At 42.3% G+C, this 26,219-nt stretch overlaps 2 protein-coding genes across 2 annotated transcripts; both read left to right on the forward strand.

Annotated features, from left to right (window-relative positions):
- Positions 532–4,664, forward strand: LOC8072062 (probable alpha-amylase 2). Its single transcript, XM_002446341.2, has 12 exons — positions 532–1,097; positions 1,216–1,255; positions 1,403–1,440; positions 1,828–1,954; positions 2,024–2,250; positions 2,362–2,507; positions 2,620–2,738; positions 3,139–3,227; positions 3,303–3,425; positions 3,527–3,562; positions 3,819–3,917; positions 4,133–4,664. Exons 1-12 carry the CDS (start codon positions 1,086–1,088, stop codon positions 4,322–4,324), a joined length of 1,248 nt encoding a protein of 415 aa, XP_002446386.1. The 5' UTR covers positions 532–1,085; the 3' UTR covers positions 4,325–4,664.
- On the forward strand, positions 19,176–21,671 carry LOC8072063 (FBD-associated F-box protein At5g60610). Its single transcript, XM_002446342.2, has 3 exons — positions 19,176–20,227; positions 20,327–20,461; positions 20,737–21,671. The coding sequence occupies exons 1-3, from the start codon at positions 19,310–19,312 to the stop codon at positions 21,091–21,093; spliced, it is 1,410 nt and encodes a 469-aa protein (XP_002446387.1). The 5' UTR covers positions 19,176–19,309; the 3' UTR covers positions 21,094–21,671.

A 26,219-nucleotide genomic window follows, 5' to 3' on the forward strand; every position in this document is an offset into this window, starting at 1 on the left:
ATTCGTTTTGTAAAAATTCATTTAAAAATAACAAATTTCAATTGCATATGCATTAAAAGACAAAATAAGACAAAATTTTGAATGTCATAGTTTGTGACAATGTATATCTACAGATGCACTATTAGTGTGCATAGTTGCAAAATTTTTGAAAACTTTATAGTTTTGCAAAGTGTTTTCACGATTGTACACATTGAATATTTTGTCTTTTCCCCCCTTGACTAAACGTCTCCGAGAAAACTCAGGGCCTTGTTTACTTGCAAAATATTTTACAAAATGTGAATAGTATCAATTTCGTTTATATTTGACAAATATTTTTCAATTATGGAGTAACTAGGCTTAAAAGATTCGTCTCGTCAATTCCGACCAAACTGTGTAATTAATTTTTATTTTCATCTATATTTAATACTTCATGCATATGTCTAAAGATTCGATATGACGGAGAATCTAAAAATTTTTGCAAATTTTTTTGAACTAAACAAGGCCCAAATCAATCCCCAAATCCTTAGCCGGCGATTCCACTCAAGTCTCGATCGGAAAAGCGCCCCAAAAAAGGAGTGGAAGCCCAAGGGGACAAGCAAAGCAAACTTCTCCTTCCTCCCAGCCCCATTCCTTCCCCATCCCGTTGGATCAGTACCATCGTGAGCAGATTCGAAGCAGCCGGTGGCAAAAATCCGGCCGGTTGACCGGTGCTCTCAGCCCATCATCATCCCATTCCCATTGCACGCGGCGTCCGGCGAGGCAGAGGAGGGGGGAGAGTCCGCCGTCAAACTCTATCCGATCGGCGTAGGGGCGCGGGGCTCCGACAACTTTGGTCCCCGCTCCCCACTTGGGCGCCGCCGCCGGTCGCTGCGGATGCTGCGGGCGCCCGCCGCGCCCACTGGACCCCGGTAACGCCCCCGCGCGGCGCCTCGCCCCGCGTGCCCGCCCGCGGGCGGCCAGCTCCATGCCGGCCGCCGCGGCTACATAGATAGGTAGCTGCGCGCTGGCTGAATGCTCCCGTCCGCTGCAGTGCGGCGCGTTGAAGGCTTTCGCTGCGTGGGTTGCGCGTTCCCTCCCTTGGCTGCTTGAGTTTGGTCTGAGTTTGGATGGGCCAGATGGTGAGTTCGCTAGCATCTGCCATGTTCTATCGTGTCGTACCGTGTCATCAGGGCGTTGTTCTTGACTCGGTGACCAGTCAGCTCATTCTGACGACGTGTTAATGATGGATTTGTGCAGGTTTCGGATGATAAATTCGAAGAACAGGCAGCACGCGACGGTAGGCGTCCATGCAACTTTTCTTCTCCTTGTCTACTCATGCTCACGTGAAATGCTAGTTTCCTGCCCCCATCTAATTGGTTGTTTCGGCTCTTTAATCAAGTTTCTCATGGAAATGTGGTTATTGTGTTGTACTTCTATTTTGCAGGCGGTATCATCAAGAATGGAAGGGAAATCCTATTCCAGGTGGGAATATATGTCGAAGCTTATCTCTGCTATCATGCTAAGGATGAAAGTGACGAGTAGAAATACTACCCAAGCTCTATTCATGTGAATGGATCTATATTCAGTTGCCTAAGCACACATAACCGAGCAGGGCCATAGAAAGTGTGATACTAATTTGTCAGCATTTGATAGATGATTCTAATATGTGTGACCTCTTGTTTATGTGTCACCATAATCTACGTTTACCTTCATATGGGCCACTTACTAGGATTCTAGTTCAATGTAGGTGTGAGTGTTTCCTGCATGCTACAACAACCTGGTTATGCTTTCTGGAATAACAGCTAAAACGTAGATGGACGAGCAAGCTTAAGTTCTCTTGCTTATTTTTCTGATGTTGTTATGTGTTAGGCTTTTAACTGGGAATCAAATAAGCATAACTGGTGGAGGAATTTGGAGGAGAAAGTTACTGATCTTGCAGAATCTGGGTTTACGTCAGTGTGGCTTCCTCCACCAACACAGTCATTATCTCGAGAAGGTAAGCTAAGCAACATCCTCTCTTACACGAAGCTTATTAGTTACGGAAGTCTGATGTGTTCTTTCACAGGCTATCTACCACAGAACCTGTACTGCCTTGACTCATGTTATGGTTCCCTCCACGAGCTAAAATCGTTGCTTCATAAAATGAGCGAACACAATGTAAGGGCTATGGCAGATGTTGTTCTCAACCATCGAATTGGGACTACTCAAGGATCCAATGGCATGTATAATCGTTATGATGGCATCCCAATATCATGGGATGAACATGCTGTTACATCTTGTTCTGGTGGGAAGGTATTTAGTTTGTATTCGTTTTGACATTTTAGTTGGCACCTTATGTCCGTATGTTGATGTATATTTTCTACTCTTGAGCCACTCATAACTTCAATGCAACTTCACTACCAGGGAAACAAGAGCACTGGGGATAACTTTGATGGGGTTCCCAACATAGATCATACACAACCATTTGTACGCAAAGATATTATCGAATGGTTGATCTGGCTTCGAAAATCTGTTGGTTTTCAAGATTTTCGCTTTGATTTCACGAAAGGGTAAATAATTAATTGGCTTGACTAGTATCCACTATGAAAGAAAGAAATTAGTTGCCAACCTAATATCTTTCAATGCTAACTTGCTGATTTTTCAACCTTTTCTTTAGTGCAGTTACGCAGCCAAGTTTGTGAAAGAATACATTGAGGAATCAAAACCTCTTTTTGCAGTTGGGGAATACTGGGATAGCTGTGAATATAGCCCCCCTGACTACCGACTGAACTATAATCAAGGTAAGAGAGTTATAGTAACATTCATACTGGCTACTTGAGCTGGTGCCATGATTTTTGTCATAAGCACTCTCAGTTAAGTCCCCTGACTGCCAAGCATGAATCGGGACTGGGATAAGTTTTAACTATTTCCACTATCTAAAACTTTGCCTCTATTTTAGTTATGTCAACTTTTTATTTACTATCCATTGCCATAGTTGCCTCTTCAAACTGCTCTGCTCTATGTAAGTTGTCAGTTCCAAATTTAAGTCTGTTTATATGATTTCTTTCTTATATGGTTATGGATGACACTGACTGAAGTGCCAATTACAACCTCAAATATGAAGCATACTGTCTAGCCTTATTTTGATAATTCATGCTTGTGGTACTAAACCTATTGTTCTGTTTTCTTTTTGTCTGGCAGATAGCCATAGGCAGAAAATTATTAATTGGATAGATAACACTGGAGGACTTTGTGCCGCATTTGATTTCACGACAAAGGGTATTCTTCAGGTCAGTAATGAATTACTACTGGATGAGAAAATATTTTTCTTAAGTGATCTTTTGAGCAGTTAATGTTTAAATCAGGAAGCTGTCAAAGGAGAGTTGTGGCGTTTGCGAGACCCAGAAGGAAAACCACCTGGTGTGATGGGATGGTGGCCTTCAAGATCAGTTACATTTATTGAAAATCATGACACTGGGTCCACTCAGGTATAATATTCAAATTCTCACCCTTTGTCTGAGACCACGTAGCTGTGTTAATGAGCTAGAATGTTCGCCTTTTAGATTTGCTAACAGAATCACAATTTCAGGGTCATTGGCCTTTTCCATCTGATCATATTATGGAGGTACTATACTTTATCGACTTTGTAGTTCTAAATAATTTTTTCACAGCCTTAGTTTCATCAGAATCCTATAATATGTACTGTTTAATTATTTTACAGAAATATTGCTGTTATGATCTTAGAAAACTTAATTTCTTTGTAATGACTGTAGCACCTTATAACACTTAATAGAAATCATTTGTTTTTAGACTAGCTTGCTGTTGTTTTTTCTAGAACTCCAATTGTTGGTCTGACACTGTGACACATGTAAAATCTTTAGGGATATGCTTATATACTCACCCACCCTGGCATCCCCACGGTGTTCTATGATCACTTCTATGACCAGGGAGTGCCTCTCCATGATGAAATTGCTAAACTGGTATGCAGATTGTACCTCTGTTCTCAGACTCATCCTTACCTGATCTGCCTTTTTTTGTTTGTGAAAATACACTAGGAGCCCTGGCAATTCATTAAAAGAAGAAGAAAAAAGAAGAAAAGAGTATAATTAAAGAAATGAAGGAAATTACACAGCTAATAATGGTCTCCAAATATAATGATGCTGCATTTCTTAAGTTTCAAATGCTTTTTACCCAGATGCAAATCAGGAAATGCCAAGACATACATAGCCGTTCATCAATCAAAATTCTGGAGGTTAGGTCAGATCTGTACTCAGCAATCATCGACGATAAGTTGTGCATGAAGATCGGGGACGGCTCGTGGTGCCCAAGCGATCCAGAGTGGATGCTGGCAGTCTCTGGCGACAGATATGCTGTATGGCACAAGTGAAGCATATAACTATACAAGTAGCTGCGATACAGCTTTTATCTCTGCTTGTAAGTTGAAGAATAGCATGCTAAAATGACGCTCTTCGAGGTTACCTGTGCAACAAGAGTTTCTAGTGTGTTTGTCACGGTAGAGGGTAAATGTGATGTTAATTAGAATTAATTGAGATCATGCTCAGCTGCCGGCTCCGAGATGAGATATACATTCTGCTAATTGCAGCAACTAGGGATTACCTGCAAAAGAATTATATAAAGGGTATGTGATGCCTACGTGGATTATTTTATACTGGAACCAGAAATTTGAGTTGTTTATAAAAAAAATACAGGCCCTTGAATTTCTACTTTGCAAATGGCTGCTTGTTTCACGCTATACATAAGCATAGTCCCGAGTCCTGACGAGCTGTAACTGATATTGTCAAATGTGGTCTGTATAAACTACAGTAATCTTCTTGAGCAAGTGCAACTTGATAATATTTATGCACCTGGCGATATAAAGAGAAATAATCCAATGGTACCAAACTGAAAGTCTGCTTGCCTGCCTCCTTCACTCGCAAGGACATTATTCTTGCAAGCAAGTACTTTGCCTAACGGTAATCTTCTCCATTCTATTTTTCTTTTAGCATCGAAGTTCTTCATCTATCATCTTATCTAGCACGTCCTGCGATTAAAGTTGATATTTGTGCCGGGGTGGGTGAAACAAGTAGATCAGATACAAATACAATCCAGAGCAGATAATGCCGCAGCAGGAACTAAGAGGAACGTCCCAGTGAGGGTTCCTACTCTGATGGGAGTGAATCGCCTTGCGTCATTGCCTGTAACGCGAGCGCGGAACCAGAGCGGAGTGGCACTTCCACAACTTCAGAACATTCACCTCAGAAATTAACCCTAATATTTCCCGGTGTGCTTGCTCTTTGCTGCCTTTCCCAACTTTACTTATAACATTGGAGCACGTGATTCACAGAAATGATAAGGTTTCTATCAGGTTTACTGACTATTGCAAGATTCCCCAGCATCTGCCGGTGACAGTAGCATCTAGCATGCCACAGCAAGGACAGGTGTCGGGGCACAAGCTTTCAAGGTTCCTTTTGAAAGCCTTCCTAACCTGCCAAAAGTGTAAGGCCCTCCCCCATCTAAAAATTTTTTATCCATCCCATCGAATCTTTGGACACATGCATAGAACATTAAATATAGATAAAAAAATAAACTAATTACACAGTTTAGTTGAAAATTGCGAGACGAATCTTTTAAACCTAGTTATTTCATGATTAGCCTTAAGTGCTACAGTAACTCATATGTGCTAATGACAAATTAATTATGCTTAATAAATTTATCTTGCAGTTTCCTGACGGGCTATGTAATTTGTTTTTTATTAGTTTCTAAAAACCCCTCCCGACATCCTTCCGACATATCCGATGTGACATCCAAAAAATTTTCATCTACGATCTAAACAGGGCCTAAGTAGCGATCTCAGGTACTGTTGTCTTGCACTTTGGGCCTTGTTTACTTCCACCTAAAAACCCAAAATTTTTTTAAGATTTCCTGTCACATCGAATCTTTAGGCGCATATATAGAGTATTAAATATAGACAAAAATAAAAACTAATTACACAGTTTGGTCGGAATTGACGAGACGAATCTTTTAAACCTAGTTAGTCCATAATTAGACAATAATTACTACAAACAAACGGAAGTGCTACAGTGTCGTGAAATCTTTTCCTTCATGAACTAAACAAGGCCTTGAGCAAAATCTGAAAGAGAATCTTGAAGAGTTGGCCCCATTGTGCTGCTTGGATTGCTATGGCCGTACTAACGTTCTTGCGGATGCCTTGCCTCCAAGGTTGATTGGTCTTCCTGTGGGTGGATATTTTGGCACCTCTGCTCTTGGAAGCTTGCTTCGTCGTCTCTACGGACTACACTAATGGCTATTAATGTGTTGTCTTCATGTATTGGACTCAGTCGGTGGTGGGTGTTTTCCTCGTGCTTTCTTACCATTCGTTTGTGCCTATGGGATCTTGTTGATAATCCAAAGATTACTTGTGAGTCTTATGTATCGTCTTTGTAACATTTGATTATCAATGTGTTGTTTTCATGTATCGAGAAAAAAGAAATTCTTCTTGTGGTTGGCTTTAAACAACAGATGTTGGACTGCAAACCGGCTAGTCAAGCGGGTATTGCCTCATCGGACTGCCTGCCCGCTGTGACCAAACTGAGGAAACAATCCAGCATTTGATAGTCTCTTACGTTTTCTCTTAGACAATTTTTTTTTACCATGTCTAAATCTGGCTGCTCTAGCACCTGTGTTAGGGACAACAAGTTTCTCTAGCTGGTGAAGGAGCATATGATCAAAGCCTAGAGGTGCCCGAGGAGACATGGAAAGGGATCTCCCTTATCATTCTTGTGGCTTGTGAGATTTAGAAGCATCGAAACTCATGTGTGTTTGAAGGATTGCAGCCAGGCCTTGTTCAGTTCAGGAAAATTTTGATTTTAGGTACTGTAGTATTTTCGTTTGTATTTGATAAATTTTATCTAATCATGAATTAACTAGGCTCAAAAGATTTGTCTCGTATGCAATTAGTTTTTGTTTTTATATATATTTAATACTTTATATATGCGTTTAAAGATTCAATGTGATGATAAATCTTGAAAAAAAATTGAGAAATTTTGGGAACTGAACAAGACGGCAAATAGTGGTTGTTGAGATCAGCACCATATGGTGCTGGGTTGCTGCTTCAAAACTAGAGATCCTCGTTGGGTCACCAACTTCATAGTTCAGGTGGTCCTTGGTCAGGCCTTTTCTATTTTTTTTGTGGTGAGTTTTTTTCTTCATAAGGTTGTTTGGTCGTGGGTGTGCCTTGGTATTCGGCTTTTTGCCAAAGGCCTTGTTTAGTTCTTAAAAAGAAAAATTTTTGATACTGTAACATATTTGTAACTATAACAATTAATATCTAATTATAGACTAATTTGATTTAAAAGATCCGTCTCATAAAATACAAATAAACTATGTAATTAGTTATTTTTTAAAATTTTTAATCTATATTCTATATATGTGTCTAAATATTCGATGAGATGAAATAAAAAATTTTAGGTAGACACTAAACTAAGATTCTTGCGTTGTTTCAAAAAATACCTTTTGCTTTTGCTTTTTCAAATTCATCACGTGCAGCCGCCGTGCAGGCTATTTAGAGTCACCTGGGCATTCGGTACTTCGGTTCGGTTCGGTTCGGTTCGTTACTTCGGTTTTTATGAAAATTTGGTTCCTTGTTCCTCGGAAAATAGGTACCGATCGGTTCCTTTCAAAAATCGGTACCGAGGAAATTCGGTTTCGGTACTTTCGGTTCGGTTCCGGTATTTACCCAAAAATACCGAACTGATCACATGAACATATAATAGAAAGTTCAAAAGCTAATTTTGACATAATTTGGAAATAATTCTTAAAGAATAATAGTGTCAAATACATACATATACAAGTCCACAAAATTATATGAGTATAGTACCACATGTATAAAATATAATAGACTAAAATAGTGCTATTAATAATATAACTAGACTCAAACTCAGCACATTCGGTAAATTCGGTAAGTTCGGTTCCCCGAGGTAAAGTACCGAATTTACCTCGGTAAATTCGGTTCCTGCAAATTAGGAACCGAACAAGGTACTAAAAAATTCGGTTTCGGTCGGTTCGGTTCTCGAAATTTTCGGTTCGGTTCTCAGTTCTCGGTATTTTGTGGCCAGGCTATTTCAGACACTATATCTTTAGTTTTGCATTTCTCGAGCTCTATGCTAAATGGTGTTCTTTTTGAGGATCGACAGTGAACACTGATGTATGTCATTAATTACTTTTCAAGTTAGGCCTTGTTTAGTTTCTCCCTCTAAAGTTTACTCTCTATTCCATCAGATATTTGATACATGCATGAAGTATTAGACTAAAAAATAACTAATTGCACAGATTGTGACTATTTTGTGAGACGAATCTTCAAACCTAATTATTTCATAATTTAATAATATGGTGCTACAGTAAACATATGCTAATACATCATCATCATCATCATCATCATCATCATCATCATCATCATCATCATCATCATCATGAGCTGTACATTTGTTTTGATTTTTTTCATGCAGGATCTCAAGTATTTTCCAATCTTTCAATGTGCATGGGATTTGTACGCTTGTTTTGATTTTCTCTTGCAGAAGCTCATGGATTTTCACAGTGTCATGATATTAACATGTGCAGGTCTTTCACTACAGGATTCGGGCAATTTGCCTGGTGCCTAAAACACCAGGCAAAGGTCAAAAAACACCCGGCAAAAAATTTGCCTGGTGCAACACCCGGCAAACAACACCCGGCAAAAAAAGACCAGGCAAAGAAATATTTGCCGGGTGTTTTTTATCGAGTAAGTACTGATGTCGGATGCTTAAAAGCCATCCTCCTCCACATGTTATCACAAAACTTTGACAAGTGCAGATGTCTGGGTTTTAAGCATCCCACGTTACTACTTGCTCGAAACTTCCTCCAATTTTTATCATAGTCTCCACACGGGATACTAAGACACATCGACAAGTTTCGTTATTTTCGGACGTCGTTTGGATTTTTTATAATTTAAATACTCTTTCTACGCGATTACCTCCTCATGTCACGACGGCATGATGGTGGTAATTTCATGCGAGCTTCTGGATACGGCGTCGACATACCCCAAACACCATGGATATCATTTTTCGAATGACCCTAATGCATTATTTCATGTACCTGTAGTTCAACTTCGGAGTCGTCCGAAAAATGCAAGGAAAGAAAAAAATTAAACAAATATGCTTAGAAAAGTGAAAGTTGTCTGAAATTTTGATAGTGAGTTTGAATTACTGTACAAAGGTCACAAAAAAAACTAGGGCAAAAACAAACAAAAATATAAAATTAATTTGCCTGGTGTCTTTGAAGACACCAGGCAAATAAATGTTTGCCTGGTGCCAGGGAACAAGGCACCAGGTAAAGAATAACGGCAAATCGCGCCATCCGCTGGCCCCGTCACGGGCAGATTCTTTGCCGGGTGTTTTATTTTACCAGGTGTCGACACCGGGCAAATTTTATATATTTGGCGGGTGTCTTTTTTTGCCGGGCGTCGGTGTCTAGAAAACACTAGGCAAATCATATTTTGCCGGGTGTTTTTGTTTGCCGGGTTCTTCTGCGTAGGGCACTAGGCAAATATATTATTTGCCGGGTGCCCGATAAAAAGAACCAGGCAAATGATTTTACACCAGGCAAATCTCGCGTTTCCTGTAGTGTTTGTATATATTGTATTTAACTATTTATTGGGTCATAGTACCATAGTGGGTTTCTTTTCATTTGATTCATATCAGATGTGTTGTCATTTTCTGCAGATTGTGGTTGGACGGGAAAGGTCAGAGCTTCTCACTAATGAAGCTGGTGAAGTCACAAGGCAAGAAATATCGTTGGCCTGCCTATGGTCTGATCATGTTATTCTACCTTATTTAATTTTCTGCCTCTGTGAACTGTGTAGTCATCTGCAGGGTATGTTGAACCGGACGGTAGGAATGCTATAAGTGGGGATAATAAAGCCTGTGTATGCTTCTTTTAATCTTGTGGTCCTTGTCAAGTATTTATAGTTATCTTACTTTTTGCTGATTGTATTGAGCTTTTGTGCTACATTTGTTTTTGACAGGGAGCCACCTGATGAAAAAAGGAACTTAAAAAAAGGTATACATGAAATTTGTTCTCTGCTCCAGTGATTCTTCCTACAAACATATTAGATAATTTCTTGTTAAGGCTGTTCTATCAACCTAGGAATATGCTACCCTGCTTAATTAGGTTCATATTGGAGTCTACAGTTCTAACACCCATTACTTAAACGAATGGGTGATTGAATGTAAGATGAAACTCTGTGTTTCTCCTTCAGTTGATATTATAGTCTCTGCTTTCAGTTTTTTAACCTTCCATATTTCATAGCTCCCCTGATTTTATCATTGCTCATGTGGCAAATATGTGTGCCACACCTCATAACCTGTCATGTTATTTTCTATCCTTATTAATTGAGCTATCACCATTATAGGACATCAAGTTTAATTGCTTTACTCTTCAGGTTCATTAAAAAAATTTAGCACTCATATAATTGTTGGTCTAAAGAAGAGCAGGAACGATATAATTTATTTGAAGCAAGCATTCGTCAACCTTGCAAGCTGTTGATGTTCAAAAATAATTGAAGGAGACGTCAAACAAGAGATTTTTTTATGTAACTGGGCAATCTGACTTGAGTTTCAAGGACACATATGGGAACAGTGCTCTCTGGGCCTTTGTATCTTCTTCTTTTCCTAGGACTTCTTCCATTTACCATCATGATTACTGTTAAAGTGGTACTTGTAGACTATAACTTATCTAGGCACCATTCCCAGTCCCACCACGCCTACTACCACCACCAGGTGTGGATCACTGCTCTCTTCACTTGTTACTTGGCTTTTTTCATGGTGTTAGCACTTGGTTGTATTGCTTGTGTTGGATGCTGATCTGATTGTTTTCAATGGGCCAGCGTCCATCTATCCACGAGATCTCCATTTCTTTTTCTATTTCATCTAATTTAAATTACGGGTAAACAAACTTAAAGTTCTCTAAATCCCTTTTTATAAGTGAGTGTGCAAATAAACTTGGCATGGAGGTTGACTATCGTCCTACTTCAGTTTAGGTGCTGGCCTCCACTGTAATCCTTCTTCCATTCGCCATGCAGTTTTGTTTTGTTTTGTTTTTGCAAAGATCATATTTTGTCATTTCCACATATATAGTATAATACACTATATTTTCTTCTTTTTATATCCTTTTTCAGCTTTGTGCTTTCACCCTATAATTATAGTTAATTAGTCTTCTTTTGCTACCTACTTTTATGATGAAGGTTCCATAGATGGTGAAACATGCACAACCACTATTGAGCACAAAGAGTGCGATGACCAGGACGATCAGGCACACTATGAGAAGCTTGTGTTGGATAAGGTAAAACATGGAATTTTTTCATCTCATGTTTGGAGGTTGCAGTCATAAAAATTGTATTACATGTGACACTCTTGTTTTTTGTAATATATAGTGCTCAGGTAGGCACACTAACAAGGGCGATAAACCATGTGCAATGGGATTACAGTTGAAGAACAGTACGGCAGGCGAGGGACCACACTGATGTGACAAATGTTGAGGTTCACAAGCCGGCTCAAAGGAATTCTCCTTATATTGATCCATAAAAAGAAAAAGAATTGTTGGGTAATAAATTGGTAGAGGGTTTGATGCATAACAAATCCAAAAAATCATCCTGTGATTCGTGTGAATTTAGACGTCATGCTCTTCTGACTGTTAATATCATAAACTTTGCCTTTTGTATTAAATATTACTTTAACATCGCTATTTATTTTCACAGTATTATTATCTTATCATGTGATCCGTATGTTTTCAATACAAAAGTTTAATTATCTCGAAGCAACGTACGAGCACGCTACCTAGTACTATAAAATGAAACATAATACATATAACTTGTGTCTACGGACTGCCTCATTGCTTCTGCACCACTAGGAATATATGCACAAACTCAACTTAGGCCTAACCCTGTCAAATCATAGACCCGGAGTGAAGCTACGAGTGATTAACCCTTTAATACAACTCTAATAATATAATAACGATTCTAATAAATGTAATACATAAAAAATTTTATGAAATAAGTTATACATCTTGTCTTACTTTAAAATTTTCTTCTAACATTTGTTGTTGCGAAGTCATTGATTGTAATCTCAGTATTAATTTCATCTAATAATTTCTTCTCGAAGCATAAAGTTATCAAACCATTTAATCTTTCTTGGGACATTAATAATTCTTCAATAACACAGGCACAATGAATAGGATCCGATAAGCAATAAAAATATTAGGATAACAATCCACTTCCTTGACAAACTAAAAAATCTCCATAGCAGACATTAACTTATGTGGCAAAGTCGACTGCACAACAGCTAACTCAGAAATTATGTAATTTACATAAACATACAATAAACCTAAATTTAATATGTTCGATGCATCATATGGATTTCCTAAATCGCAAACCTAAATAAGGCCCTGTTTGGTTTGTGCTGATTTTTTTAGCACCTATCACATCGAGTATTTGGACACATGCATAGAGTATTAAATATAGACTATTTACAAAACTAAAAACACAGCTAGAGAGTAATTTGTGAGATGAATCTTTTAAGCCTAATTAGTCCATGATTAGATATTAATTATCAAATAAAATGAAACAACTACAGTACCTGCTAAATTTTAGCACCTCCAACCAAACACCCCTAAGTCGAGAATAAAAATTGTGGACAAGAACAGTTTTGTACCTCTATATACGAAGACAAATAGGCAACCAAACAAATGCAGATCAGAAGCTGCGTGATCGACGGCAGAATAGATGCAGGCCAGTGGCCGCTCGCATTCACACAAGATGATAGGATAGTCGATGGCCAATCACTCGTAGTCTTGCGCAGGAACTAGAATTCGTGGCCATGCGGCCCAAGGGACAGAGTCACGAACGTCATGGAACTATGGAAGGCCAGGTAGCTAAATCGACTTGATGCGGTCATGTAGACTCGTATAGACATACAACCGTAGGTATAGACATACAACCATACGTGATCTGCTTTCTTCTTGAGCTGAATACTACTCCCTCCATATCCAGAATACATGACGTTCTAGACCCAAAGCCTGTTTAAACAAAACCTGACGTCCCTCGTCTGCATGCTTAGATTAGGACGCAATTGCCCCTGCCAGCTGCGCGCACGCAGCAATTAATCGCGTTGCTTCTAACCAATCCGCGGATCTGCTTTCTTCTTGAGCTGAATACTACTCCCTCCATATCCAAAATACATGACGTTTTAGACCCAAAGTCTGTTTTCACAAAACCTGACGTCCCTCTTCTGCATGCGCCCCTACCAGGGGCGCGCACGCAGCAATTAATCGCGTTGCTTCTAACCAATCCGCGGATGGACAAAAAACGGGCGCCTATGAGGCTTCGAACTGCCAACCTTGGGACCAACACTCGGATGCACTAGCCGTCTAGACTACAAGATTTTCTTGGAAAGATTGCACCCGTAGACCTATTTAATAAGGGAAAAGGAGGAAAAATATCCTCTAATTAATCACTTCTTGGTTACCACAATCATATCTTAAACGTTAAGAATTTTGGGTATGGAGTGAGTATATACTATACCTACTACTAATGTGTTTGGGGTTGGGCCCCTGGCCTCAAGGGCCTGGTTCGATCGCTCTGCTCGCACCCCTAGGGCCAGGGGTGACTCACCTCCAATTATTTTCCTTAAGCCCAGTTTTGCTATTATATGCCATTTTTTTTGTTGGTTAGCCCTTTTAGCAAGAATATCAGACATATGGCATATGCTACCTCTGATTCCAAATGTAGGTTGTTTTTGTTTGTATTGAAATCGAATGCTCGAATGTAATGAGACACAAGAGATTGAACACAAGATTGAGAGAATGAGAATGAATAAACTGTATGCTTTACTGATTGATCTTGTTGCATTTTAATTATAAAGTCGATGGAATCAAGTGTGTGTGTTCAGACTTCAGACGCGATGATTTCCGGTGATGTTAGTGGTACAAATTAATTAAACGCCGTCTGATCGTACCTAATCTGGTCCTATGCATTGTCTTGTTGGCTGCGATAAGATCATTGATTTCTGTTTGGTATTAACACTCTTCCTTGGTCAAATCTAGTCCTAAGATCAATTAATTGCTTGTAATAATCCTCACCGGCCACCGAGGGATTCAGATTGGGTGTTTGCCGTGTAGCCACCTGACCCCATCGTCCACCGACCCGTTCCCTCCCTGATACCGTCTAGGCGTTACTTGGAAGGTCATCTCATGGAATACAAAATGCAAAATTTTAATTATTTTGTAATGATAAAATACAGAATACAAAAATTTTCAGGGTTCCAAAATACAGAATTTATTGTTCTCATTATGATCTCTTGAGGCTCTTTTGGTACATATTTTTAGCCTCTTGATACTGTCGACGAAAGCTGGTCGACATTCTACCTTGGGGTATACCCACGGTAGTAGTTTATCGGTAGACGGTGCGCAAACTACGAACTTGATGGTGACGCAAGACACGGACAAGCTTTTTATCCAGGTTCGGCCGCCGAGTTGGCGTAATACCTACGTCGTGCGTCTGGTTGTATTGATTTGTGTTGAGAGAATATGATGTATGACTTGTCCTCTAGGGGACCCCTACCCCTCCTTATATATCATGAAGGGACAGAGTTACAAGTAAACTATCCTATTTGGTACAATATCTTGTAGTCTTGCGGTGCACGCCGACCAGTCGTGCGCCGCACGTCTTCATCCTATGGGCCGAGCCACCTCTGATGGTGCGGCCCATATAGGACCATGAGGGTATAGGGGTTTATACCCCCACAGCTAGTCCCCGAGCACCATGTATTGTGATGTAACATGCCGTCTTGAGCTTCTTCGATCAGTGAGGCTTAACGTCTTCAATAAGCAGGAAATTCGTCCAAACAGTTGCAAGGTATTTTGACCGACTCAAAAGACAGTTGATCAACATTGACATCGAAGAAGCAGGTTGTTCGAAGAATGCATGGTGCTCTTAATCAAAAAAGATTTCTTTCCTGGTGAAGTGTGCCCACTTTACTTTTCTGAAAAGTATAGTCTTTCAAAAAGAAAGCATATTCACCGCAAGGTGAAGTGTGCCCACTTAGTCCCCGAGCCTGGTAGTAGGTGACGTAGGCACGTGGTGCGAGGGTCAAAAGAAAAGTCCTCAAAGAAATTCTGAAACTGAGATGCATCGCCAGATGCATCGTACCGATCTAGTCCCCGAGCATGCTGGAAGGCGAAGTATGAGCCTTGTAGCAAGGTCTAAAAAATTGAATTTACCAGTCCCCGAGCATATCATGCTCGTCTGCAATTGAATAGACTAATCGACCAGTCCCCGAGCATATAACGCTCGGTGGTCGGTACAGTCCCCGAATTCTCAAATTGGTGGGCTGGTCGACCAGTCCCCGAGCGTATAGTGCTCGGTGGTCGGTGCAGTCCCCAAGCTCTTAAATTGGTGAGCTGGTGAAAGCCCTAGTTTGGTTCTGGATAATTGATGAAACCCTAGTACTAACCTCTATGCTAAGTGTGTGAAGACTTAATGAGGTTGGTACATGTCAAGTGATGGAGCAAGTTATGATCATGGTGATGATGGTGACGACCACAAGGTGATCAAGTGCTCAACTTGGAAAAGAAGAAAGAGAAAAACAAAACCCTATGGCGATCAAGGCAAAGGTATTGCTTAGGGTTTTGGTTTTGTTGATCAAGACACCATAGAGGGTGTGATCACATTTAGGATAGATAGCCGTACTATAAAGAGGGGAATTCTTTGGCTAAGCGGTTATCAAGTGCCACTAGGTGTCATTGTTCATGTGCATGCATTTAGAACCTAGTGAGCTAACTTAACTCCTTCGAAGAAAATAATTGTAAAAATGCTAACACACGTGCACATGTTGGTACACACGTTGTGGTGTTGGCACACTTTGAGAAGGAGGTGGAGTTTGAAGAGTAGAGAGAGGATGGGTATTCGGCGCTTTTCGAGAAAATAAAGTGCATATTTTCTATTGCGCCGGTGGAAAAATTGGAGAAGTCGCGGGAGTGTTTCTCGCTGAGGAACACTCACCGGACGCTGGCTCTGAGGCACCGGACGCTGTGTCTGAGCGTCCGGTGTGCAGGCTGCCTGACTCAGCTAGGGTTAGGCACCGGACGCCAGGCACCGGACGCAAGCTGGAGCGTCCGGTGGTCTAAGTCTGGTGTCCGCGCGTTTTGCAACCCTCTCTGGGTGTGAGTCCGGTGAGCACCGGACGCTCAGGGTGCGTCCGGTGGCTTGCGTCCGGTGACCCTGCGAGTTTGCGGAACTCTCTGCGCATGAGTCTGGTGTGCACCGGACGCGTCCGGTGCTAACTTGCTCAAGCGTCCGGTGCTCTGCAGGTTACCGTTAGACTCTAACACGCGGCTGACGTTGGAGCACCGGACGCTGGTGTTGAGCGTCCGGTGCCCCTTTAAGAGCGTCCGGTGACCCCGTATTTCGCCCAGTGAAAGAGCCAACGGCTCTATTTGTTTGAGGGACTATAAATACGTGTTTGGCCGGCTTGGGGCACACACTCTTGGCATTCTAACATACTTGACATCCTTGTGAGCCTAAGCAAACACCTCCCACTCATCTTCTTCATAGATTATACATCTTTGTGAGATTGGGAGTGATTCCAAGTGCATTTGCTTGAGTGATTGCATCTAGTGGCACTTGAAGATCGTTCTAGCTGCGGTTTTCTTGTTACTATTGGTGGTTGCCGCCACCTAGACGGCTTGGAGCAGTGGAGGAGGATTGGCACGGGTTGGTGATTGTTCGTGGCCATCTCCCGGTGATTGTGAGGGGTCTTGTACCTTCCCCGGCGGAGAGCCGAAAGGTAACTCTAGTGGATTGCTCGTGTCATTGAGTTACCTCACTTGTGGGTAGGTTCTTGTGGTGTCCTAGTGAGGACGAGGTTCGTGCTACACCTCTTAGCCACCGAACCACCAAGTGTTGGGACACAACGGGGACGTAGCGTGCCGGCAAGCACGTGAACCTCGGGAGAAAAATCGGTGTCTCAATTGTGTTTGATTGGCATTCTCCCGGTGCTTGATTGTTTATATTGGTGATTGGTTCATCCCCTCCTCGGTGGTATAATTATCTCATCCACTCTTTTACTCTCCCACAAACTAGAGTAGCTTACTTACTTGTATAGAAACTTTAGGTAGCTTTCTAGTGTAAGTAGTGACATAGCTCTTGTGTGCCTAGTGATTATATCAACTAGAATTGTTGGATAGGTGGCTTGCAAACATCCCATTAGAGCTAGAGCAAAAAGCTTCGTTTTGTTATTTACTAACCTCTTGCTCTAGTGAGTTTGTAGAATTTTTAAATAGGCTGTTCACCCCCCTCTAGCCATATTAGGACCTTTCAGCTGGTCGACCAGTCCTCGAGCGTATAGTGCTCGGTGGTCGGCACAGACCCCGAGCACGGCGTAGGGACCGGTGGACAAGTCCCCGAGCGTGGTTGGGAACGTAAACGTGCTCGGTGGTCGGCACAGTCTTCGAGCACAACATAGAGAGTAGTCGACAAGTCCCCGAGCGTGGTTGGGAACGTAAACGTGCTCGGTGGTCGGAGCAGTCCCCGGGCACAGCGTAGGGAATAGTCGACGAGTCCCCGAACGTAGCTTGTCGACTGGACCAAACTCCTGAAAAATAAATATAGAAAAAATAGATAGTACATGATGTATAAATAAACTCTAGATAAAAAATCAGCACTGAGGTAAGTTTTAGATTTTTTATTATAAAATTAGCACGAGTAGTTAATTCATCCTAGAGCTTGTATCAGCTCTGGTCTAGCCAACAATCAGCATGAGGTGCGGAACCTAGGCACGCGTAGGATTGTCAGCCACGACAGAGAGCTACTGCCGACCACCCGGAACGCAGAGGGCGGATCTCGTGCACGTGTAGGGAGGAGTCGGAGACAGTACCGGCTCTGGAAAGCTCGTGTAGGAGAAAAAACTAGTCGGCTAAAAAAGTTATTTTGAAGAATAATAATATTAAAAATATTATGCCAAAAATAAATAAAATATTAGAAGTGTACTTATCTTTGAAAGAAAGTCTAGTCGGTGACGACAAAATTGTCCGGCCCTCGAGCTTTTCGACTTGTCATGACGGTGGTCGCTGTTGTCATAGCGTCGTTCTTCGCGGCGATTATTATTGCGACTGGTGGTCAGAGCAAGTGGGCCAAACAATTTGGTCGATGGCCCGAGTAGGTCGGTGTTGTCGATCTGCCTTCCTTTGTAGCAGGGAAGCGGGTGACGCGTTGTCGGCGTGGTCGGAAACGTTGCTGGAGTAGTCGGAGTCGTAGCCAGCGTGGTTGGAGTCGCGACCGACGTCGATGAAGAAGTGATTGGCGCAGATCGGATCTACGCCACCTCCGTGGTCGTGGCGGTGAAGCTGTTGAAGCTAACGATGAACGTGAAGTCGCCTGCCATGGCCGCGAAGTCGGGGATGATGGCCATCTTGTTCGTCGGGAGAGCTGTACGCACACCCCCTACCTGGCGCGCCACTGTCGACGAAAGCTGGTCGGCAGTCTACCTTGGGGTATACCCACGGTAGTAGTTTATCGGTAGACGGTGCGCAAACTACGAACTTGATGGTGACGCAAGACACGGACAAGCTTTTTATCCAGGTTTGGCCGCCGAGTTGGCGTAATACTTACGTCCTGCGTCTGGTTGTATTGATTTGTGTTGAGAGAATATGATGTATGACTTGTCCTCTAGGGGACCCCTGCCCCTCCTTATATATCATGAAGGGACAGAGTTAAAAGTAAACTATCCTATTTGGTACAATATCTTGTAGTCTTGCGGTGCACGCCGACCAGTCGTGCGCCGCACGTCTTCATTCTATGGGCCGAGCCACCTCTGATGGTACGGCCCATATAGGACCGTGAGGGTATAGGAGTTTATACCCCCACAGAGACCAAAATCCAAAATTAGGAATGATAAATATTTTTAAAAAAATACATAATTTTTAGTTTTATTATGCAAAAATGATAGATCAAAATTCAGAATTTCTTAAAGAAAAGTGAACTAAACACCATGTGGTGTGGGTAGTTTGACCCGTGGATCAGCGTGCGTACATTCCAAGCCCAGCCCAAGCTAAAAGGGCCAGTGACGTGCGTACTGAGCCATCCACGGTTACCGGGGTTTGAACAACCTGGGCCATAGTCCATGCGGCCTCTGAGTGCCCGTTGTGCCGGGCCAGTGACGTGCCTTTTCCGACTGGGCTCATCGTAGCCCGGGACGAGGACTAACCGAGTGGCGGCGGCGGCGGCGGCCGCGGCCGAGACTCTAAGAAGCCTAGGACTCTAGGTCCTGCGACGACTCTAGGTGCCGCCATGGCGGAGTCATCGAGCTCGAGGGGCAAGAGGATAAGGTTAGAGGAGGAATCCCACCGATTCGGAGGAGATCGTGGGGAAGAAAGTATCTATGCCGATGAGATCGGGCGCCTCCCCGACGACATGCTCACAAATATCATCACCCTCCTCCCCACCAGAGACGGCGCCCGCACGCACGCCATCTCCCGGCGATGGCGGCCCCTCTGGCGCGCCGCGCCTCTCAACCTGCAGGTGGATCGCAGCCTCTCCGGCCAGGATCGCAAGCGTATCATCTTTGTCCCTAAGATCCTTGCCGATCACCCCGGCCCAGCCCGCCGCTTGGCACTCCCCATGATCCGCCTTCGCAACCGCTACGCCCAGATCGACGGCTGGTTGCGCTCGCAAGCTCTCACAGGCCTCCAGGAGATCAAGTTCTGCTACGAGGTCGAGGACCCGGAGGTGCCGTACCCTCTGCCGCCTTCTGCGTTACGCTTCGCGCCCACCCTCTGCGTAGCCGAGTTTTGCTGCTGCGACTTCCCCAATGAGATGGCGCTGTCGCTGAACTTTCCCTGCCTCAAGAACCTTACTCTGAACAGAGCCTCCATGTCGGAGGCCGCCCTTCACTGCCTGCTGTCTAGTTGCCCTGTTCTGGAGAGCCTCTGGTTGGAAGGGAACGTCGGCGTTGGCTGCCTCCACATTAACTCGGCAACTCTTATGAGCATCAGCTTCAGAGCTTTATCCTCTTGGAACAGAGTTAGAAATCCTATCATGCTCCAAGAGCTTGTCATCGAAGATGCCCCTTGCCTTCAAAAATTGCTACTGATTGATCCGAAAAATGGTCCTGCAACCATTCGTGTAATGCAGGCCCCTACACTCAAGATAATGGGCATGCTTTCTGCTGGCATATCAGAACTCGTGCTTGGAACTACAGTTTTTCAGGTAGCTGCAATTATTTTGGATCTTGCAGTCTGCTTTTCTATATGCTGCCTAGTAATTGTGCCTAATGTCTCTTGTTTTTGTTTTCAAAATTTTCACCAGGAAATGGTTGCCCTAAGCTTGACAACCTTGATGCCCACTGTAAAGGTCTTGTCACTTGTCTCTTTGGGACCTAATCTGGACTCAGTTGTTCATTTTCTCAAGTGTTTCCCTTGTGTGGAGAAGCTATATATCACGGTGAGTATTTGTTCTTTCATTTGGATGCCAGAAGGCACATCAGAGACAAACATATATAATGATGAACAAAAGTATTACTCCCTCCATTCCAAATTACTCGAAATTATAAGTCATTCTAACTTTTCTAGGCACATAGTTTTCACTATGCATCTAGGTATATTATGGATATATAGCTTTTACTATTATAACTAGAAAAGCCAGAACCATTTATAATTTAGAATAGACAGAGTATTACTTAGCAACTGTATTCATAGTGGTTTCTTTTCCTTTTGCAGTCTCACACACAAAAGAATATGAAAAATGCACGGAGCTATGATCCACTGAATCCAATCGAATGTCTCGAGCTTCATCTCAAAAAAGTTGTCATCAATAATTATCATGGCATGAGGCCTGACGTCGACTTTGCCAAGTTCTTTGTTTTGAATGCAAAAATGTTAAGGGAAATGATTTTTGGAGTCACCAACCACTGCAGTGATAAGTGGATGTCTAATCAACGCAGACGTCTTCAACTAGACAACAAAGCTTCACAAGGCGCTCAATTTGCATTCGGACGTGATTACAGCATGTCTATCACCAGGTCTCCTAAACCTGATGATCCCTTTGAGTGTATGGAACCAGGAAAATTTCCTTAGTCAGCCAGCGGGTGAATTAGCTTGTGATATTTTGTGATGCAATAGGGTGTGCATAGCAGCATATACAGGAGTTGCTCATGGCGCTGTAGTGAAGCAGCCCCATGTCCAAAGACTGCTCGTTTCAACATAATTATTTTATCTTTGCTTATTCAAGAAGCTAATGACACTAATGAATTGCTATGCTTATTTATCACTGAAACAGATCATAGGGGAAAACCTAAGGCTAGTCTCAATGCATGTTTCATGAGAGTGTCATGCACATTAAATAGAGTGCCACATAAGTAAAATTGCTGACTTGGCAGGGTCATTAAATAAAGGAGTTTCATCAGATGAGAGAGGAGTTTCAACCCCATGAAACTCATGTGGCTCGGTTACCTAGTTTATAGTCTTGGTAACTGTGTCATGAAACTATGCATTGAGACTGGCCTAATAGCACGACCCATAAATTAATGTTATGTTCCATATACATGCTTCAGTCTGATGCAATGTAATGTGTTGGATCCTCCACTCCATGATTGTGGCATACATTTCTATCTTTGTGCCTCATCTGGAAGTAACATATTTGTGGTGTTTGGAAATCTGAATGATTTTGCCCTTGGTTCTCATCCATTAAGTATGGATATTATTGGATTATCATGGGACTTGTTTGGTTGTTGTTGTTGACCTGGCAAACCTATCTGACTAATGCTAATTTTGCGGAATAAAAAAACGACAATAGTTAATTTTTAAAGGTGATAGAAATGATTTTTTTCTAGGTCTGAAATCGTTTTTTATTAAGCAGATATTTTTCATTAAGCAGATAGGAAGGTTTAAAAGGTTACAGTAGTGTGTTTCTGTTCTTACTAGCGAGTCACCAACAAGACCGGGACACTAATGAGAATGGAGCAACTAAGGTGAATAACCCTCAATTTATGTGACAGTCATAACCGCACCCTTCCTATGCCGCCTAATCAGCAAGAGCGCATCCATTGTCTCCCTCTTCATGGGTGAAAGCAACAGAGTGAAGGCTTGTTGAAACTCTTCAAAGGATGCCTGGGATCTCTATGGCAGTTTCGAAGCCTAACCTCTTCATAACCTTCCTCGCTTGAGCTTTTGGTTTCGCCTCTCTAAACTCATTTTTGGCCGCTAGACGAGCACTGCACTTGGGCACGAAATTGTCTCCACATCATAGTTGATCACTTTGGTCACCCTCAACCTAGGAGGAGATGCGACGTGGGGCAGGCTAGATGGCATGTAGGCCACAACCTAGCGACACAAGAGCCCCATCAGGGCCATCAATCTCCATAGGGGAAGGCAATGTAGAGCTCGATGTCGTGACAGGGGGCATACACTCAGCATGATCCCAACAATGACCTGCCAGACTATAAAAGAGTAAAGGAATTTAAAAAATAACCTCTCATCCTAATATTTCTTACCCACCTAAACCCTTGTCCCTTAGATGTCCTTTAAAATAGATCTAACGTATCTATATTTTTCACCCTAATTTGACAACAGGCTCAACCAGAAAAATATTTATTGTTTATGCGTGTTCTCTCTTGCGTATCCTTGGCACATATTTCCACTATCATCGACCCTACCCGCCCGCTGTACACGTGTCTTTCCTACATAACCCTTGAAAAAGGAAATCTCTTTCCTACATAACCCTTGAAACGCGTCGTCGCTATCCCACATTGTTGTCTCGTTGTCGTCTATCATGCCACATTTGAAACACGCTGATTGGAACAAGACAGTGCCGCATGCGCTAGCTCCTGCAGGCTCCGCGGTGGCGGGGAGGCCCTTTACGACGCCCCTACACGTGGGTATTGAGCCGTAATGTGTGCGCCCAAAGGTGAAGTTACGTTCAGGGTAGAAGTGAACACACAATAAAACCTTTTTTTGTTCAGTCAACAGATTACAGAACAGATCTATGAAATGCACGAAGCTCTGATGTGTTCAATCCACTAGCAGCAGCTATATCGAACTTATACTATGTTGTAGCATCATGCAGCTTCGAAAGATTGCAAGTTTTCCCTGCAACTTTGTAAAGGGCCTGCCAGTTGTGTGCCTGGAACTTGTATTATGCAGTTGTTGTCTTTGTTTTGTTTGATTGATAGAGATAGACTTTGGCGTTTAGATGGAGATGATCATCTAGATTCCAAAGTAGGGACTGTTTGGGCTGAGCACTCGAGTTGTTTGAAATTAGTAAAAGTTAGAGAAATAGAAGGGACAGATATGGGTTTCAGGGCTCCCTTTTCGGCTAGTGGACAGGCTTCAGTAGTTCAGTTATCCCTTTTTGGGATGTGTTAGTTCCTTCTTTCTTGACAAAATTTTCATAGCTATTTTCCTTTGTAAAAATATGAAACGACTGAATTCGTATTCACTTCCAAAAAATATGAAACAATTGAATTCATATTCACTTTTATAGTGGCCATTCTGGTTAATTATGCAGTTCCATCTATTAGTGTGCATTATTTTAATTCTGACAACGATGTTGTCTTAGGCCTTGTTCAGTTCGCGAATTTTTTTTGTTTTTGCTACTGTAGCACTTTCGTTTGTATGTGACAATTATTATCCAATTATAGAGTAACTATGCTCAAAAATGTCTTGCAAATTACAGACAAACTGTGCAATTAGTTTTTATTTTCGTCTATATTTAATGCTCTATGTATGTGTACAAAGATTCGATGTGATGAAGAATCTTGAAAGTTTTTGGGAACTAAACAAGGCCTTATAATACTTTTGAGTGCATGACAGATACTCCATCTGTCCTAAAAAGAGTATTGTATAGGGTTTCATGTTGGTCAAATTTTTTAAAGTTTAACTAGGTTTGTAGAAAATATTAGCAACATTTATATATCTAAATAAGTATATTATAAAATATATTCATGGACTGATCTAATAATACTAATTATGCACCATAAATGGATGCCCGTAAATGCTAAGTGATATATATAGCACAAATTGAAAGGTCATAATATGGCTAGAGGGGGGTGGATAGCCTATTTAAAAATTCTACAAACTCACTAGAGCAAGAGGTTATTAAATAACAAAGCGAAGCTTTTTGTTCTAACTCTAACGGGGTGTTTGCAAGCCACCTATTCAACAATTCTAGTTGATATGATCACTAGGCACACAAAAGCTATGTCACTATAAGCTACACTAGTGAACTATGCTACACAAGGCAAAGTAAGCAACTAAACTAATTACACTAATTTGCGGTAAGTAAAGGATAAGATAGGATATTTATACAATTGTGTAGGGGATGAACCAATCAACAATATCAACAATCAAGCACCGGAAGAATGCCAATCAAACACAATTGAGACACCAATTTTTCTACCGAGGTTCACGTGCTTGCCGGCACGCTACGTCCCTGTTGTGTCGACCAACACTTGGTGGTTCGACGGCTAAGAGGTGTAGCACGAACCTCGTCCTCACTAGGACACCGCAAGAACCTACCCACAAGTGAGGTAATTCAATGACACGAGCACTTTACTAGAGTTATCTTTCGGCTCTCCGCCGGGAAAGGTACAAAACCCCTCACAATCACTGAGAGATGGTCACGAACAATCACCAACTCGTGCCAATCCTTCTCCGTTGCTCCAAGCCATCTAGGTGGCGGCAACCACCAAGAGTAACAAGAAAACCGCAGCCAAATTGATCCCCAAGTGCCACTAGATGCAATCACTCAAGCAAATATACTTGGAATCACTCCCAATCTCAGAAAGATGGTTAATCTATGAAGGAGATGAGTGAGAGGAGTTTGCTTAGGCTCACAAGGATGTCAAGTAGTCAAGAATGTCAAGAGTGTGAGCCCCAAGCGAGCCAACAACTATTATAAGCCCCTCAAACAAATAGAGCCGTTGGCTCTTTCACTGGGCAAAAGTCAAGGTCACCGAACGCACAGCAGGTGACCACCGGACGCACAACCCCTGCGTCTGGTGCTCTAGATCCAGCCACGTGTCAGCTAATCGAGCCTCGCGCGTTGATCTCTAACGGTCAAATTCGAAGCACCGGACGCGGTCAAGTGAGCACCGGACGTGTCCAGTACACACCGGACCCGTACACAGAGAGGTTGTTTATCGCGTGGGGTCACCGGACTCGCACCACCGGACTCACTACGAGTGTCCGGTGCTCTCAGTCAAACTCACAGCTGACGCAGAAACAGGGTCTAACCTGCGTCCAGTGCTTGGCGTCCGGTGTACACAGCTAACTTCGCCAGACACTAACAACACACCGAATGCGCAAGCTCAGCGTCCGGTGCCTGCGGTCAGAGCGTCCGGTGAGTGTTTTTCAGTGAGAAACACTCCGACGACTTCTCCAAACTTTCCACCGGCGCAATATAAAATATGCATTTTATTTTCTCAAAAGCGCTAAATCCCGTCTCGCAAGCTTGGCGGAAGGGAGAGAGGAACCCAAACCCCTCTCTACCCTTCAAACTCCACCTCTTTCTTAAAGTGTGCCAACACCACCATGTGTGTACCAACAAGTGCAAGTGTGTTAGCATTTTCACAAACATTTTCTTCGAAGGAGTTACGTTAGCTCACTAGGTTCTAAATGCATGCACATGAACAATGAGATCTAGTGGCACTTGATAACCGCTTAGCCAAAGAATTCTCCTCTTTATAGTACGGCTATCTATCCTAAATGTGATCAAACCATCTATGGTGTCTTGATCACCAAAACTAAAACCCTAAGCAATACCTTTGCCTTGATCTCCATAGAGTTTTGTTTTTCTCTTTCTTCTTTTCCAAGTTGAGCACTTGATCATCTTGTGATCATCACCATTATCACCATGATCATTACTTGCTCCATCACTTGGCATGTACCAACCTCATTAAGTCTACACACACTTAGTATAGAGGTTAGTACTAGGTGAAAGGATCAAGATGCCCAAGAGGGGGGTGAATTGGGCTTCTCTAAAAATTTAAGCAACCTATAAGCTCAAATTCAACCCCTTGTGCCTAGTGTGACTAGAGAGCTACCGGATAAAAGTTTTACAACCTAGTTCCAATCCTATTCTAGCATGGCAATTCTAAGAATGTAAAAACACAAAGTAAATGCTAGAAAGTAAAGGAGTAGTAGAAGAAAGTGTTCGGCGATGTTTTGCCGAGGTATCGGAGAGTCGCCACTCTCCACTAGTCCTC

The sequence above is a fragment of the Sorghum bicolor genome, chromosome 6 (assembly GCF_000003195.3).
Source record: "Sorghum bicolor cultivar BTx623 chromosome 6, Sorghum_bicolor_NCBIv3, whole genome shotgun sequence".
NCBI lineage: Eukaryota > Viridiplantae > Streptophyta > Magnoliopsida > Poales > Poaceae > Sorghum > Sorghum bicolor.

Coding starts and splice junctions, on each gene's coding strand:
- LOC8072062 (XM_002446341.2), top strand. Junction 1,955..2,023: donor ACAGTCATTATCTCGAGAAG/GTAAGCTAAGCA, acceptor GTTCTTTCACAG/GCTATCTACCACAGAACCTG. Junction 3,228..3,302: donor CGACAAAGGGTATTCTTCAG/GTCAGTAATGAA, acceptor TGTTTAAATCAG/GAAGCTGTCAAAGGAGAGTT.
- LOC8072063 (XM_002446342.2), top strand. CDS start 19,310: ATGGCGGAGTCATCGAGCTCGAGGGGCAAGAGGATAAGGTTAGAGGAG. Junction 20,228..20,326: donor TTGGAACTACAGTTTTTCAG/GTAGCTGCAATT, acceptor AATTTTCACCAG/GAAATGGTTGCCCTAAGCTT. Junction 20,462..20,736: donor TGGAGAAGCTATATATCACG/GTGAGTATTTGT, acceptor TTCCTTTTGCAG/TCTCACACACAAAAGAATAT.